This window comes from Streptopelia decaocto, assembly GCF_964273445.1.
Source record: "Streptopelia decaocto genome assembly, chromosome: 1".
In the NCBI taxonomy this organism is placed as follows: Eukaryota; Metazoa; Chordata; class Aves; order Columbiformes; family Columbidae; genus Streptopelia; species Streptopelia decaocto.
The window spans coordinates 71,648,883-71,666,070 of NC_138663.1; the positions used below are offsets into that span (position 1 = coordinate 71,648,883).

The 17,188-nt window shown below is 39.9% G+C and overlaps 1 protein-coding gene across 4 annotated transcripts in view; it reads left to right on the plus strand.

The window, feature by feature from the left end:
* LRP6 (LDL receptor related protein 6) overlaps positions 1-17,188 on the plus strand; it is a 124,146-nt gene that overhangs the window by 70,338 nt on the left and 36,620 nt on the right. For all 4 annotated transcript variants that reach the window (XM_082043678.1, XM_082043679.1, XM_082043680.1 and 1 more), the window contains 2 exons: positions 3,286-3,682; positions 4,191-4,362. In XM_082043678.1, the coding sequence (XP_081899804.1) occupies positions 3,286-3,682; positions 4,191-4,362 (569 nt within the window). The remainder of the gene's footprint in view (positions 1-3,285; positions 3,683-4,190; positions 4,363-17,188) is intronic.

Consider the following 17,188-nt stretch of genomic DNA (forward strand, 5'->3'; position numbering starts at 1 on the left):
CCCAAGTGTTGGTCTGGGACACTTCATCCTCATATGTGCAGCCTGAGGTGTCTGGAAGAAACACTGGAGCAGGTCCACATGTGCAGGGGAAGCTCTGAGACCTGATTGCAGCCTCCAGGCATCTTTTGGAAGCGTTTGAGGTAGTTTATATGTTCATGGCTCATTCCAGTCTCCCAGTAAGTGCTGAGAAATTGAAAAGGAAAAAAAAAAAGGAAGTTATACTAACCTTCAACCTGCATTGTCTTTTGCTGCCTTTTCATTGTTATTTTTTAAAAACTATGATTCCATACACATGATGTTCTCCATCATGCTTGTCATTAGAGGCAGGGTTTCTCTTGGAGAAGCAGAGTGAAGAAGTCTGGAGATCCTGCAGTCACATTTCAGCTATTGCATCAGTACTGGTCTTTGGAATAGAAGTGAACAAAATGGATTAATTCTGTCGTGTCCCAGTAGCCTGAGAACCTCGAGCAGTCTTCTGGCTGAGTGGTGATCAGTACATAGCTGGGTAAACTTTGTACAGCTGGTGTTTGCCTCAAGTGCAAATTGTTTGTTTTAGTTTTGAAACTGCCTTTTTTTCCTTGACTGCTATCAAGGTTGTAATGAGATCAGTCTATGAATGTGCCCAGCTCTTGCATTTGCTATTTTTGCTATTGTCAGGGCAAGCCTAAAGGCATTCAGGGTGATCTTTCTCTCAACATACCTTGAGGGGAGATGCTTCTCTGTTCTTCAGTTTTGTTTTTTTTTCCCCCCTGAACAGGATAATTGGTGATCTAACTAAGTAGCTGAGGTTCGTAAATGGGTGGGTAATAGCTCTAAAGTCAGCTTTAAACTTTTTATTGCTTGATTGGAGGGGTGGAGAGTGGTGTTCTGGTGGGGGCTGGAATGTTAGCCAAGTCCCCAGATTGCAAAGACCATTAAATTCTTAGCTCAGGGGTCCAGAGTGCAACATGGCTTAGCTGAAAGCCATTCGTTTCCCCCGCTGAATTAAAGCTTAGACTCAGTGGGTTATTTGTTAAACAACAGTGTTGCGACCTGAAGGCAGGATACTGAAGCTGTTGAAACCAGTACTCTTTGAGAAGAATTGGAAGGTCAGTTGGTCAATTTTAAGGCATGGTTGTACTCAGTTGAGCCTTTCGGAGAACCTGGCATAGGTTCCTCAAAATGACTGTCAACTTCAGCTAGAGCACACAAATTATTTTTAAAATATGCCTTACACATTTTCTGTATATGGTAGACTATATATAGCTTTCAAACTTTGGAAATCCAAAGTTAGTGCATTTGCTCAACCGTAATTTTACTAGATAATGAAAAAAGCTATTATTGAGTTTTTTTTAGTATGATTTTGATAGTTTTTTTAAAAGTTAGGTTGCATAAGTGACCATGAAGTTGGAAGAAAGAGCACTAGAGAGTTCTTCCTTACTTGAACCTAAATAATTGGGGTTAGTTATGTATTAATACTTTATATGACCATAATGGAGCTGAATGCTTGGATCTTGATGCTGAATTGTTTGATATATTTAGTAGCAACAAATACAGATGTACATTTAAACCGCTGTGACAAGATTAGTTGCTTCTGTAATTATGAAAAATCTTACATGCCTGTTTTCCATTTACCGTGTCACATGCTTTACATTATTTTGAAGGGTGCATAGACATGTAATTACAGGTTCCTTCTTCCTGATATTAATTAATGCATGAGACTTATTCACTAGAAGAACAATTGAGTAGTGTGCACATGTGTTTCTGAACACAAGGTGTTTTTGGACAGAGGATCCCAAAACTGATCTTAATCTGTTCCGGACTACCAATCAGGAACACTTGTAATAACATTTTCAACATGGGTTTTTGAACGGTGCTGTTTCTTGCAGCACTGTGAAAGTGTCTTAGATGTTCTTAGTGTGTTAATCTTGCTGTAAATGAAGCAATGACTGCTTTGGCATCTCTCCAAAGTTTAGAATGCAGTGAGGTTTCATCTAGCACCAACAACAATTACTGACTTTTTTAAAAAAGGAATTTGAATTTGGCATCAGATGGAATACTTGCTTTATTTGTTGCTCTTTTATTCTTCTAGCCCTTATTTATACCTCTGTAAGATCAAGATGAAGACATGGGCAGAATGTGGCTTGGCGATGGCTCTTTTTGACTGCAATCTTGGTGCATTTATTTTCCTAACTCTTCCCCGCCCTTCTCCCCCACTCTTCTGTCCTCACGCCCACATCAGTCCCTGCCAAACCCTCTCCCCCCACTGCTTGAGGAGAGCCGTTGCGACACACTTTCCTCCATTCGGAATGTGCACATTTTTCACCTTAGCTCAGGCCTCAGGGAAGCCTGAGCTGCTCTTATCTCCCTGAGACTCCAAACTGATAAGCTAATTTAATTGGAATGGGGTGTGGTGGTTTTATATCCTTCATCACACTGAAATCCAGTGACATAGAAGAGAAAATGAAATGAGAATGAATTAGAATAGACAATAAGTACATCTGTTATTGATCAGATGCCCAACACATGTACCATTAAACATCTTGTGTTGCTGTATGTGAAAAAATCTTCTGGAGTGCAAGTTGATTTTAGTTATTTATTGTGATTCTGACTTTTGACCTAAAAGCCAGCGAGGCTTTTGTATGCTTCAGTTCAAAATGACTTTATAAGGCACAGTGTTATTTATCTTATTCAATAAGCTTGCTCTGAACAAGCATAGGAGAAGCTGACAGCCATCCTGCTTCACATGGTTGCTGGACAGTTGTCCGTTCTCAAATCTGATTCCTCTAATAGGAGTTTCTCAAAGGAGTTTTACTTGTGGCATTCTTTGTTGCATTTTTTTCCCCTTCTAAGGGTGTTGTTGAAACATGCAGGTTGTTTGTCGTGGTTGTCCCCTATACCAACAACAGCGAACAGTCAGTAAATTATTTATATAATTAATTTTTCATCTGAGACTGCTGGCCATCTGTTGCTTTGAATAAATGAGCAGTGCAGGCACTGTTGTGCCTATTTGGGTATCTTTGGAGGGAATTATATGGATAGAAAACATGTCCAACATAATACATTGTGGACAAGGAAATGACCACTTAATTGTCTTAACACATCTGACTTGTTCTGCAGAAGAACAACGTCAGATTTGAAGTCTTTGAGTGGACCTCTGTGCTGGTGACCATCAGTTTGGTTAGGTCCTGTGAAATCAAGGTAGCTAGACGAGCTTGCACCAAATGATGCAGAATCAGGTTCACTATTGACAAGCTTACTGCACAGTGTTTGTAAGATGGTTGTGTTTTTGCCTTGTTCTTGTAGGTGCTACTGAACTGCTGCTTCTAGCCCGCCGGACAGATTTGAGGCGAATTTCCTTAGACACCCCAGATTTTACAGACATCGTTTTGCCACTGGAGGACATCCGTCATGCCATTGCCATTGACTTCGATCCTCTGGAAGGATACATCTATTGGACCGACGATGAAGTTAGGGCAATCCGCCGCTCGTTCATCGATGGGTCAGGTAGTCAGTTTGTTGTCACAGCACAGATCGCACATCCTGATGGCATTGCTGTGGACTGGGTTGCCCGAAATCTGTATTGGACTGACACTGGCACAGATCGTATTGAAGTTACAAGGCTTAATGGGACCATGAGAAAAATCTTGATATCAGAAGACCTGGAAGAACCCAGAGCTATTGTGCTGGATCCCATGGTCGGGTGAGCAGCTGTTCATAAGCATTTTAAAAATATTTTTCTTGTAAAGAAGATACCTCTGTCTTCCTGTATGCAGATGCAATGATAAACTTCCGAGTCTTCAAAATGAGAATACTGGGATTTGTTGAAAGTTAAGGTTCTGAGGCACAGGGACTACTGCTTCCCTTTGACTTACTGGCTGGTCATCGTCCGTGTCTTTAGGTTTTATTCTGCTGTTTAAAAATATTTTGGGGGGCTGTGTTGACCTGTTTGTTGATTGTAGCTAATAGCACTGCTTATGTTGTCTTGCTGAGCAGACTGATACAGGAATTTTGTGTAATGGGACAGTGCGTTTACATGTCAGTTCTTTGAGTGGTTTGTGCATCCTTACTTAGGTAAGGAAACACATTTGGCTTAGAAATGCACTTTTCTGTGTGCAGTGTGCTTTCAGGGAACAGTAGTCCAGAAGGTGCTCTGTGAATATTGAAAGTTTGGATTAATAAGAGTTATTAAGATGTTGTTTCCTTTGCAGGTACATGTACTGGACCGACTGGGGAGAAATCCCAAAGATTGAGAGGGCAGCATTAGACGGCTCAGACAGAATTGTGCTGGTGAATACCTCGCTTGGCTGGCCAAATGGACTGGCGTTGGATTATGCAGAAGGCAAAATATACTGGGGAGACGCCAAAACGGACAAAATAGAGGTTCGTAATGGCACCTGCGTTTTTAATTCCACAGAGTTATAGAATGTAGTTACTCTATTTTTCTAGGTGTTTAAATTCTAATGTAGCCTAAAAGGGCAATGGGATAATGGTTGATTTGTTCTTTAAGAAACAATTCTGTTTCTTCTGTGTCTTTGGACAAGTTACTCGTTCTTCTTCCATTTTAGTGTGTATAAAATGGAAATGATATCCATGTAGGATAATGTATCCATGTAAGGATAATCCATAAGGATTTGTTAAATAAGTAAATTCTTAGATCATCAGGAAAAAAAGCTTTTTGCTTGGAGTAGTGCTTTAGATTAAAAAAAAAAAATAATTCATTATTTGCGCTACTCACTTTAGATGGCTAGTAGGACATATTTTAAAGAAATAAATCTAGTTTCATATTTAATTATTTGTACTTTCACAAGTCCTCTATACTTTGCATCTCCCTCATTTTCCAGCATAGGGACAGATTTTCCTTCCTTTCCAGCATGTTCTGCTGAAACTTTTAATTGAAAACAAAAAAGCTGTTGTGCTCTTCTCTCACATTGAAAGTCTTGTGTTTATTTTGCTATATAACATTTATGGAACAAATTTGACATTTATTATCTCTTTGTCAGTCTTTGAGAAAGTAGCATTGTTTAGTATTTGTTCAGTTTACTCCCAAAAGGCAGAACTTCATCTGGAAGCAGGAGACTTGGCAATAATAGCACCATCCACCGTTGTTATACCCTGGTAGATTTACCTTTCTTTTGATGAATTATAGCTTTCCTTAGTGAATCCTTACCACCACACATCATTTTTAGCACTTATATTGGGCACCATGTCTTCTCTAGCCTTATGAAACTTTTATTTATTTATAACTTCATATAAGTCAATGTGAAGTCACAGTCTCGTGCTGGAAGGTCACATAACTGTTCTCCTTCAGAGTCAAAGTAACTCCAGTCCTGAGAGGTGAGTTGCTTTGAAGCACTCCTTGGGAGAGCCTCAGGGAGCATGGTTTTCTTTGTCCTGAAAACAAGATTTACAGTCTATAGTTCACCTAACATCAGATCAACTGTGCAAAAAGAAGGGGGAAAAGAGTCTTAGCTATGCTTAGAGATTTATTTATAACAGAGCATTTCAGCCCTCATACTGTCTTGGACTTGAATGTGTTTTGCAAAAGGAAACTTAGGCATTCTCCAGTCTCATGCTTGCCAAAACATTCAGATTTTTCCATGTGCTTCAGTCTTACTCAGACCACGGTTCCATATTCATTAATAATGATTCTGTTCAGTGCTGGATCAGTTTGTGATAGAAGTTTTCATCTAGATCAGGCATGAGCTCACTGCTGCAATTCTGTCAGACTGGCTGGAACACATGATATAATGTTTATGCCAACATTACAATGTCTGTGGCAGGACAGAAGATATCTGATCTGGCACAAAGTCTGCTGAAACAATTTCTATTTCATTGTTTTTAAACCAATGTGAGCCAGAAGAATGAGTTTGTTCCAGGTTGTCATGTAACATCTATGCAGGGCATTGGAGAAGATTTATCATCTTCAAGTTTCAGAATCACTAGTTATTTTTTCACTATGAGCTCCAAATATTGGAGTTATGATTTTACTGCTACTGCTTTTTATGAAAAGTTAACATTTGTTAACTCTTACCAGTGTGCAGAAAATCTTGAAAAAGCCTGGCCAAAACCTTTAAAGCAACAGAAGATATTCTCCCACAATTTTCATTGTTTTTTTTTGGATTTTTTTATTTTGTTTAAGGATTGGGGCGGGGGTTGGTTGGTTTTTGTTTTTTGTTATTGCAGAAGATGTTAATTTAGGGATATGTGACAGAGACCTATAAAATCAATAAAATTATGTATAGCAAGACCAGGACTTCCCCACACCGCACACACCTTTTTTGATAGAAGAAACTGGCATTTGTAAATGGTACTGGCAGGTGATGGGTTCAGAACAAAAGCAGATGGTTCTTCAAACAGTGTGTCGTAAGTTGCAGACATTAAAAGCTTTCATGTGTTACTGGGAAGACTGGGTAAGTCTGTGGATGGAAAATCTACTGCATTTTACTAGAAAAGAGAATTGCCTTCTCAACCACAAATTATTGAACCATAAATTGCTGTAGAATGAAAAAGGCTTCTTGAAAAGTTTCTGCATGCATTTGCTTTGTTATACTGCGCTGTAAGTGTAAGTTTTGATTACTGTCAGAGACAGAATACTGGGATGGGTGGATCTTTGGATGGAACCCCTACAGCCTTGCTCCTTTCCTGTGTTGAGGCCATTCTGTCCCTTGAAGGTTTTGGGAGTCTTTATCCTGTTAGATTGTTGCATTAGCTTAAGGGAAAGATGTGTTCTTCCTTAGGAGTAATATTGCTGCTTCCTAACTGTGCTTCGGGGGGCAGAAATGAATTGAAAATTGGTGACCTCTGATAGTGATAGATCAGAGTATGAATTCAGTACAGCTTCTGTAATTAGTAAAGCATGGAAAGGCTCTATAGGATGAAGAGGGGGTGTTTATCCAAAAGAATGGTTCAGTCTAAAGTAGATTCTCTCCCCAACCCCGCCCCCCACGTGCTGAGTAATGCAAATGTGGTGAGTTGCTCTACTGGTGAATCTTAGTGAATTTTCCCCAGGATCTTGTGTGGCCTCACTGTAATCTTTTATGAGAGATTGATTTTGTTACGGTAGGCTACAGAAATCTCAGGCTGCAATGCCACTATCTAAATCTGTGATAGCTAAAATATTACTAACATTTCAAGTCTTCCTCCCACTGCCTTTCTCTCCTATGGCAACCATGAACCCTGAGGAGATTTGTAACACTTTCTTTGCCCTTCCCATCCGTTTTTTATATCAGTTTAGTAGAAGATGCTTTGACCTTCAGTAAATGTTTTAAGCTTACATTTGGAGAAAGAACATGGGAGGATATTTGTGACAGGATCAAAAGATGAAACTAGGAACTGGATGTGAAGACGTCAGAATATTTGCCTCGTCCCTGCTTTGCTTGCATGTGTTTGTATGCATTTGGCAGGAGGGCTAAAAGCAGGAGAAACACATTTGGGTACTTGCAATCTATTGCCTTTAAGTAGTTTTTCATACATGATTTACATACATTGTGCATTTTTCCTTTTTTTTTTTTTTTTTTTCCCCTAGTATGTAGAATTCCTCAGAACCATTATTTAATTACAGCACTACCAAAATGAATGTTTCTTGCAAGCTGCGTTTCTGGTTTGTTTGTGCTACATATGAGCTTTTATTATTTATTTTTTACACACTGATTTGCGCTATGCTGTTCTGGAGCCCCCAGATGATAATAAAGCATCAGCAGGGGTTAATGGAGACTGGTAGGGGGTACAGCAGGGAGCTTTTGTTCCCATTTTATCTGGCAGCCTGCAGCAGGCAGAAGCAGGCTGTGGCTCAACAGCTTCGTCATTTATCTTGGTCAGGTTTCACTGCTGATAAACTTCTATTGAAATGGATGGTTGCTATTGTGCTTACCAGTAGGGAAGATTTCTCATTGACTTGCTACAGGTTTAAAGCATTTTCCTGCCGTGCTATGAGGTTAAAAATGTATGATCTGCTCTGTTGAATTGGTCTTATGTTTTCCTGCTCAAGTGAATATTTGTCTTCAGAGCACGTACACTACCTGTTTTAAGGCACAGGTTGGATTTAAAATGTTCAGCAAAGCTCGTATTGATAAAGCAATTATAAATGGCTGCATGCATGTGTGGATGCATGTGTTAAGAGGAAATAATGATGATATGGCTGATTTTTCACAATTTTTCAGTCTTTCCTTCATTTTTCTTTATTCGTCTTCCTTCCTATTCTCCATTCTCAGAGCTAGAGATGACACCCACTTACACCTACTAGTGGTGAGTTTAAAGAAAGGACTCTCTGCCTCCTATATAGATCTAACCATTATCTAGTGATTTTTGAGTGCAACTCTAACTTGAAGTGTTTCTGCGTTCCCAAATCTGTTAGCCGTGCCTGTCATTACTGTCTCTAATCCTCATTATTAATATGAAAAGTCTTATATCCTGCTGTTTTTCAGTGTAAGCACACAGAAGTCTTCAGAACCCAGCCCTGTCGGACAACAGAAAGCTGATGCTGCTAAGACTTTTTGGGTTCAAAAATCTTGAACAGAGAGGAGCTTTTTGTCTTTCACCCAGGAGCTAATAGCTTGGCATCTAGAGAATGCTCTAATTCATATTCTAATCCTGAAATTGCAGGGCTACATTTTCCTCTGATGACAACTCCCTCAATTTTGCTGCCACCCTAATAAGGAAATTTTGTTTTCTAAGCATTCACCATTTATTTTCCAACTGAGAAATTTTGTCTCATAGCATTAGTCTTTGTATTGTGAAATGCTGATGACTTGTAAGCCTGATTACTGATCCTACCTCATCTCCCTTTATTTTAAAGTAGAGGTTTGAAAATTGAGAAGCAGAAACCATTGAATTCCTAGCTGTTGAACACAGCTGCTTTTGTGTGCTTCCATTGAGCTTTTGCAGGTATTAGAAGTAAGGTAGTTGAAACAAATGTTTGAAGTTTCTTTAACGAATTGTGACCAAAATTAAACACTATTGACCTGGTTTAGATAGTTGTGGCACTTGGGAACTTCATTCAGGAAAGAACAAGTATGTGCTGCAGAGGGTAGGGGCAGAACCCTCTTCTCCGTCCCAGTTTCAGAAATTTAAGCTTGCTTTGTCAGAGAATTTCCAGCTATTTCTTAACTCCTGCTAGGCCTGCATTAAGAAAAAAATGTAGATTTTTGAAATCAGTGGTAGAGTAAGGGCTTATTTAAAAAAGAAAAAAAAGTTTATACTTCATATAATTTCCATTCAGGTTGTTTTGAACTTCTGAATGAACTTAGGGAAGAGTTAAATTTCATTATGCAGATCAAGATAGGAAAGCTACATTACAAAGCAAACAAATGACAGCTGTAGACCAGATATTAGTAAATTGTCCTGACTGTCGAAGATCTGGATAGAAGAATTTGAGTGGCCTCTTATCTGTGGACCCCAAATGTTGAGCGAGGGCCTCCTGGCATTCTAAGCTTGTTATTATTAAATCTAAAAGAAGTTGAATTTCTTTTTTGCTTTGGCTTTTGAGAGTGGTGCTACAGAGCTGTTACCTAGCATGTACCTTTTGCAGCTGTTCAAAATATTTTATTATAAAAGCAAAAAAGAAGAAACATATTCCAAACATCCATGCCAGTTTCATTTCAGGAACATTAAAAAGCCAAATTTTAATTGCCTTTGATAAATTAAGAATATCTAAATAAAACTGAAATGTGGAAATTTTGGTTATTGAGACACCCATTACAAACCACTTATGCTGACAAGTTCCCAGAGAAGTCCTGAGGAATCTATAATCAACAGGAGTCATCCTTAATGGAACTGAGAGAGATTCTCAGCACCTCGCAACAGAAGCAAGATACCAAGGGAGGGTGTTGGGTAGATACAGCCAAAACTTTTGTCCGAGACCAACCTGACTCTGTGATCTCAGTACCAAGCATGGTATTTTTCTAATAAGTAAAATTACTGCCCTAAAAATTACATAATACTACAGAAGACTTGGATGTTCGGTTTTAAAAGGCTTCTTGTGACATAGATCTGCCTTTCACCCTGAAATCTCTGGGTGGTTTTCATCTAATGAGATGTAGAGATCTTCAGCTCAGTAAGTTGCCTTATGTTGCCTTTATAGAAAATGTCAGAAATTGGCACTTCTGCTTTACCTTAAAGTAAATGTTTAGAATAGATGGGATGAGTCCCAGTCTAAAAGCACCTATTATTTTCTGTTAAGCATAAGAAGGGCCTGGAGTGGCCATGTCAGAGGCAGATGCCCACACTCAAGACACATTTAAGCTGACTTCTGCAACCTTTTTGCACATTATTGTTAATAGCAAAAATGAACCTTTCTCAGACTTGGTTGTTGCTTATATCTGTGCAGCTTGACTGAGACTATCCGTGTCAGAAACTCAGAGATGTTTCTTACAAGTTTTGCTTACAGATGAGCAGTTGCATTTTGCTAATGACAGCTCCAAATGTCCTAGCATGGAGCTGATTGAAGTACAACTGTTGGATCCCACTAACGTGCCGTACATGCTTCCTAGATGTTTTCCATCGGAGTTAGGAAACTGCATTTTAGTTTACACTGTTTTTTCATCTAGGTAGTAGCAAACCTGTACCGGCAGTCAGTATTGATTACCTAAGGGAAAACACAAAAATTCCTCAAACTAAATTAAACTAGAGCCATCATCTGACCCCACTGAGTCTGATGTACTTAAGATAATACTTGAATGCAAGCTGGGGAGTGATGTGAAGAGATACTGAGTTATGTTCCGCATTTCAGATTCAGCTCAGTGCAGTTTGTCAGTCTGCTATTACCTGTTACTCTCCAATATTCTGACTGGTTTTTTTTTTGTTTGTGGGTTGTTGTGTTGTTGTTATTGTTGGTTGGTTGATTGGTTTGGGTTGGTGGTATTTTGTTTTGTTTTTCCTTCTCTCAAGCTTAGTTGCATTGCTATACAAAAAAAGATTGTGCTGATCTTGGACCTGGGCTTCTCCAGAAGCATTTGCATGACCTTGTGATCCCTCTCAATAATTATTAAGCTTTCTTCACACAGCCTTTGTATTTCACTCTGAGAGTTTGTAGTCCTAACCTGAACTTTTTTCTTGATACCATTCATGATGTTGTAACTTTGCAAAGGTCTTTTGCAAAAGGATTATAAGATAGTTAATACCTTTTACTAGGCATCTAAATACATATCATGGAAATGCAAGCTTTTGGACATGCAGAGACCATTGGAATGCAAGCGATTTAGCAAAAGGAGCAGTTGAATCAGCTTAATAGCTTGCTGCCACCAGAAGTGGAAAGTATCCCAGAGCCACCCACAGCTTTGCACCGGTGGAGTCACTCATTGGACTGTTCCCTGAACCGTTTGGACTTGTCAAAACAACAGAAAGCTTTCCACATTTTTTTTTTCCTTCTACAAAAAATCAATTATATTTGCTTATGGAGGTATCTGGAAAGCACAGAGTTCAGTAGAGAACAAATTAAAGATAAGAAATTCCTGGGACAGGGTACTGAAAGTACGTACCTTGGCAAGAAAGAGAACAGAGGCTTCTGCCCATGTGTAAGAGCATTAGAAATTGTGTTGCTGAACTTAATCTTTTAAACCTGTCCCCCAAACCACTGTGAGAGCTCAGTTTGGTCTTGACAGGTCTCCTTTGCTTCCTGTGAAGCGTGTGTACGATTGCTGATAGGACTGAGCTGACAAATGTTAAATTGCAAAATCACAGTCATTAGCTTTCTTTGTCTGCACTCCTATAGCCTATGCCCACATAACACAACACCCTTTGACTGTTGCCACTCCACCCAATGTATTAATGTACCAAAAATTAATTTTCATAGCCAAGCATCTTTATTCACCTGTTTTACGGCTGAATCTTTTCAGACAGTCCTCCTTGTTTCCTGTGAAAACCTTTCTTCTCATCCTGTTCATTATTTCATCTCAATTTTTTTCTCTTAGCCTGTTCTTTACAAACGCTGTTTTTGTTTTTTTTTTTGTATTGCATGAGATACCCTAGGAGATGTCATATTTGATTGTCACAATGGTTATAAAATCCTTTCCCTGCCTGTTTGTCACTTCACCTAACTTGAGGCATTTCATTGAAAACCCAACCAATTGTTTCTAAAATTAAATTCCATCACTGAGAAAACGGTTCTGTTGTTGGCATTGATTGATCAGCAAGCTAGGAAAGTTGTCCTATTGTGAACGAAATGAGCTTATGACAGTGTCTGTAGCATGATAGAAAGGGCTATTTATTAAGTTAATCTCTATTCTGTTTTTACATATTTATCTTCACTGCAGTCCTATTAGGAATATTATTCATGCTGAGGAAAAATATATTTTGGATTCTTTGGAAAAATGATTAGAGCTCAAAAGGAAACTGAGAGTGCTGGGGAACTGTTAAATTAGAAATTGGTAATGGCTATTATAAAACAATTAACAGTAAGAAATTGTGGAGTTGGCTGGAGGCATTTGGTTTTTGAAGAAAATATAAAGGGTTCCAGGTATCCCTTCTGTTGATTTCTCAGGATTTCAGTGGAGTGAAGAGGTGGCTTCCCATTTCATATCTAATGCATTCCTTAACATTTTAGAATTGAGGGAATATGCTGTTAACAGTGAGTTAATGGCACTGACAGAATAATTATCTCAAGTTGGATTAAAGTTTTGATCACTCGGAGAGGGTATAGTTGACAAGGACTTTGTTTTTTCTAGAGGGGAAGACTAATAAAACTGAAAATTAAGACAAGATGTCTTTTTTTTTTTTCTTCTCTTAGAGCTGATGTTTTATAGTGGAAACATGTGTTAATTGTGTGATATTGCTGCAGCCATAACAGTAAAATAATTCTGTTCTGTTCATGTTTCTTAAACAGCAAGTGGAAATACATAGTTCTCAAACCCGGTCTGAAAAAATGCTGATGTAATGTTCAGAAAGCATTCTAGCTCTCTTTTAGAGTTATTTTTGAGAGGTGCTGCCCCAGTTTTCTTTTTATTCCTTAACCAAATAAATTTAACGAGTTAGTGTTTTTTTCACTTCTCTGACATAGTAACATTCACGTACATTTAGGTGGAAGACGAACAGTCATATTCTTGATTAGCAGCATCATGAACTGAGTCAAGAAGTGTTGCACCAAACAAACAGTATTTGTCACTGGATAATCAGGGCTGAAGTAACTAAGCCAGGTATAATGCAGGCCGCATTCAAGATATTTTTCCACAATATGTTGAAATATATATATATATACACATATATAAAAAAAATTGAGCATTTCACAGCTGTCTGATACTTATTTCCAATCATCTTATGCACATCAGTGTTAATGATCAAACTCATGAGAAATTCACTTTTTCACTTGATTTTTTTTCACTTGTATCTAGAGTGCGTTACCATGACCCATGTTGAAATTGTGAAGGTGGTAATGCATTCTGATGTTTTTCTGCTATTTTTCAAACTATTGCAAGAAAACCAACTTGTTGTTAGAATGAATCAAGAGTTTTCAGGTCTGCTCAAGAAGAGCTTACTTTTTTTCTGTGACATTTCCTTCATAGAAGGCTGTGCCAAACAGCCAAGCTGTTTTTCCCATGCTGTAAGGTAAACCATAAATATATCTGAGAGTATATTTCAACACATGCCAATGAAACAAGCCAGTGTGTTCCACATTTGTGGGACAGGTCACATGGAAAGCATTGGCCCTGAGTCAGAACACTTTCTTATTCCATATCCTTTCAGAAGGAAGATAAGTGCTCCCGCTACATCCTTCCTTTGAGTCAGGGGAGAGAGGGCTCCCAGCTGTGGTCCCTGCTGGACATTTTGTAGAGCTGGCACAGTGGTGTCAGTAGTGCTCGAGCAGGGCAGCTGAGGTCCTGTAATATTAAGTGGGGTCTCCTGGCCTCTCTGAGCATCAGTGAGCTGGTGCTGAAGTTCAGGAACTGTTAGATGGCTGAGGTCTCTGTCGTTGGTCCAAAAATTGGTTGTCAATTATGAAACTCAGGGCTTAAGTTCAAGTTATTTTGTTATGAAATGTTCATATCTGAAATTAGAGCTGTTTATGGATTTTGCTGGAGGAAATTGTTTGGGGTTTTTTTTGTTTGTTTGTTTTGTTATACTTATGTGTGTGTCTGTGAAATAGAGTAAGCTCTAGCAACATCATGTAGTATATCTGGGGGCTTTCAGTCCACCTCAGAGGCCAATTCCATTCTTATAGGTAATCGGTAATTTTTTGAAGATACAGACTTACCAGCCATTGTTTATAAATTTTCATTGACCATTGAGTTCCTTTGTTCCAGTCATCCTGAGAAAGAGCTTAGCATGCATGATACTTACCTGCTCCCAGATTATGCATAACTAGATCCAAAAGCGGAGTCACAAAAGAGGAATCCAGGGAGCTACAGGCCTATTAGTCTTATTTCAGTCCCCAGAAAGATTTCTTCTGGAAACTTGCAAGCCAAATAAAGCAGGTGATTGGGAAAAAACAACACGAGTCTACCCAAGGCAAATCACGCCAGACTAACCTGTTCACCTGCTACAACAAAATAACATTTTCTGTTGACATGGGGAAAGCAGTGGATGTTATTTACTGGGACTTGAGCAAAGCATTTGATATGGTTTCTCACAACTTCCTCTTAGACCAACTAGCAAAATACAGAGTGGATGGGTGGTCTGGGACATGGGCAGGGAACTGGCTCACGGATGGCACCTCAGAGGGTGGCAATCAGTGGTTTTCACTCAGACTGGCAGCGCATCACATTGGGTTTCCCCAGGGATCAGTACTGGGCCATATGCTGTTCAGCATAGAATCACAGAATGTCCTGAGTTGGAAGGGACCCACAGGGATCATACAGTTTAACTCCTATCCCTGCACAACCCCACAGTTTACACCGTGTGTCTCAGGGCATTGTCCACTCTCTTCTTGAACACTGTCAGGCTTGGGGCTGTGACACCTCCCTGGGGAGTCTGTTCCAGTGCTCCACCACCCTTTGGGTGAAGAACCTTTTCCTAATGTCCAACCTTCATAAATGATCTGGATGATAGGATTGAAAGCGCCCTCACCATGTTTGCTGATGACACTCAACTGGGTGGACATGTCAGAAGAGAGCGCCATCTTACAGAGAGACCTGAACAGGCTGGAAGAGTTGGCTAGCAAGAACCATGTGAGGTTGAACAAAGACAAGTGCAAGGTCCTGCACATGGGATGACATAACCAAAGAGCACAGTGCAGGCTGGGATCTATGTGTCTGGGCAGCAGCCTTGCTGAAAGGGACCTGGAGTGGATAACAAGCTGAACGTGAGCCCAGTATGCTGCTACAGCAACAAAGGCTAATTGGATCCTGGGCCGCATCCACCGGGGCATTGCCAGCAGAGGTAGAGACATGGCCATCCCAGTCAGGTTGCACGTAGAGTACTATGTCTGGCTCTGCTCCCCTCTGCTTGTTTGACTGAAAGCAAGTTAATTTTCTTCACGCAGTTAGAAACCTTTATCTTTTGTAGCTAGCACAGTAATTGTTTGGATTTAGTTTGAGAACAAGAAGATTACATCCCAGGACAGAATTAATGTTTTCCTCCAAGTAACTTTCCTGTGTTTTTGAGTTGGACCAAAGAGGATGGAAGACCTTACTGTTATCTTAGTTGCTGTCTGGGAGCCAAGGTCTTTCTGGGCTCTCTTTCTGCAGATGTGAGGCAGCTGGGAATGGAAGTATGGATGGGCCAGACCTTGGTTGACATCCAGAGTGATCAATAAGAATATTCTATGCTATCAGCATCATGCTTCATATTTAAGGAGAATCAGGTTTTCTGACTAGGAAGACCCATTCCAGTTCTGCTTCATTTCAGGTGTTGGGTTTTTGTTTTGCTTTGGTTTTTTGTTCTGTTTTTTAGTTTGGCCTTTTGCCATTCTGCAGTGGCCTTTGGGCCTTTCTGCCTTCTTCCCCTCTTCTCCTGGGATCAGCTGTTCAGGACTAGGGTGCTCTCTTTCTGGGACTGGCTGCTTGGCATGGATGGAGTCAATGAGAAATTGCATTGAGAAGCACTTATTTTGGTTTCCATTTTATATGTACTAGTATGTTCCTATTAGTTGTTTTATTAAACTGTTTTTATCTCAGTCCTCGAGTTTTTCCCTTCCCTTTGATTTTATGCTCTATTTGGGGGTGGGGTGGCAAGAAGTGAGCGAGCGGATATTGTGGTTTTGATTGCTAGCTGTGGTTAAACTGTGACGTCCCCACAATTCAAAAAAGATGCAGACAGACTGTAGAGGGCCTAAGGGAGAGCCATGAAGATGATAAAAAGGCTGGAGAACCTGCCATTTGAGAAATGACTGAAGGATTTAGGTTTTTTCTCCCTGGAGAAGAGAAGGCTTGGGGGGACCTTCTCACAGTTTTCCAGTATTTAAAGGGCAGCTACAAGGAGGATGGAGGCTCTTGTTTCACAAGGAGCCACATGGAGAAGACAGGGGTAGCTGGCACAGGTTGCACTGGGAGAAGTTTAATCTCAATATAAGAAAGGAATATTTTACAGCAAGAGCAATCGCTCACTGGAATAACCTCCCAAGGGATGTGGTAGAGTCCCCATAGCTGGAAGTTTTCAAGATGTGACTGGACAGGATGCTAGTTAATCTAATCTAGACCCCTTCCCCACAAAAGGTTGGACTAGATGATCTTTGATGTCACTTCCAACCTGGGCTGGTCTAAGATCCTGTGGTTCTACATTGAAAATTAAACTTTGCTCATGAGTTAAGATGAAAGGTGATGCTTTGCACACTGTCACCCTGCTTATGGCACTAGGTTAATTACAGGTAGATCATATCAGGTTTGTCTGACAGTATCCCAGATTTACACTGGAAAGTGTTATTTTTCCTGAGCCTGTGTGCTGTCATCTTCTCTGGGAGTTGTCAGTACTGAGACTGTCAGGCACCTTGTAGAGCTGGGCTCTTACATTTGTTAATGGTCTAAGGAAGGCCTGGTAGGGACAGGCAGTTTCTATTATTTGCATCTCTTCAGTGCTGTGGATATAAGCCAGTGCACCTCAGCCTCCTCTCGACTGCCACTGGCCTTGGTCCACTAGACCTGAGTGGGCTGCTGGTCTGTGTAGCATTGCCAGGGTTCCAGCACGAGCTCTTGCTGCAGCTGAATTTTATTTTCACAAATGGGATAGGCATAACAATTGAGCTCTAGACTTAAATCAATCAAATTACAAGTGTAAACTACCGTACATTTAAATCTCAGATTATCAAAAAGGTAAACTCACTGCATTCATTAGCTTGTTTATT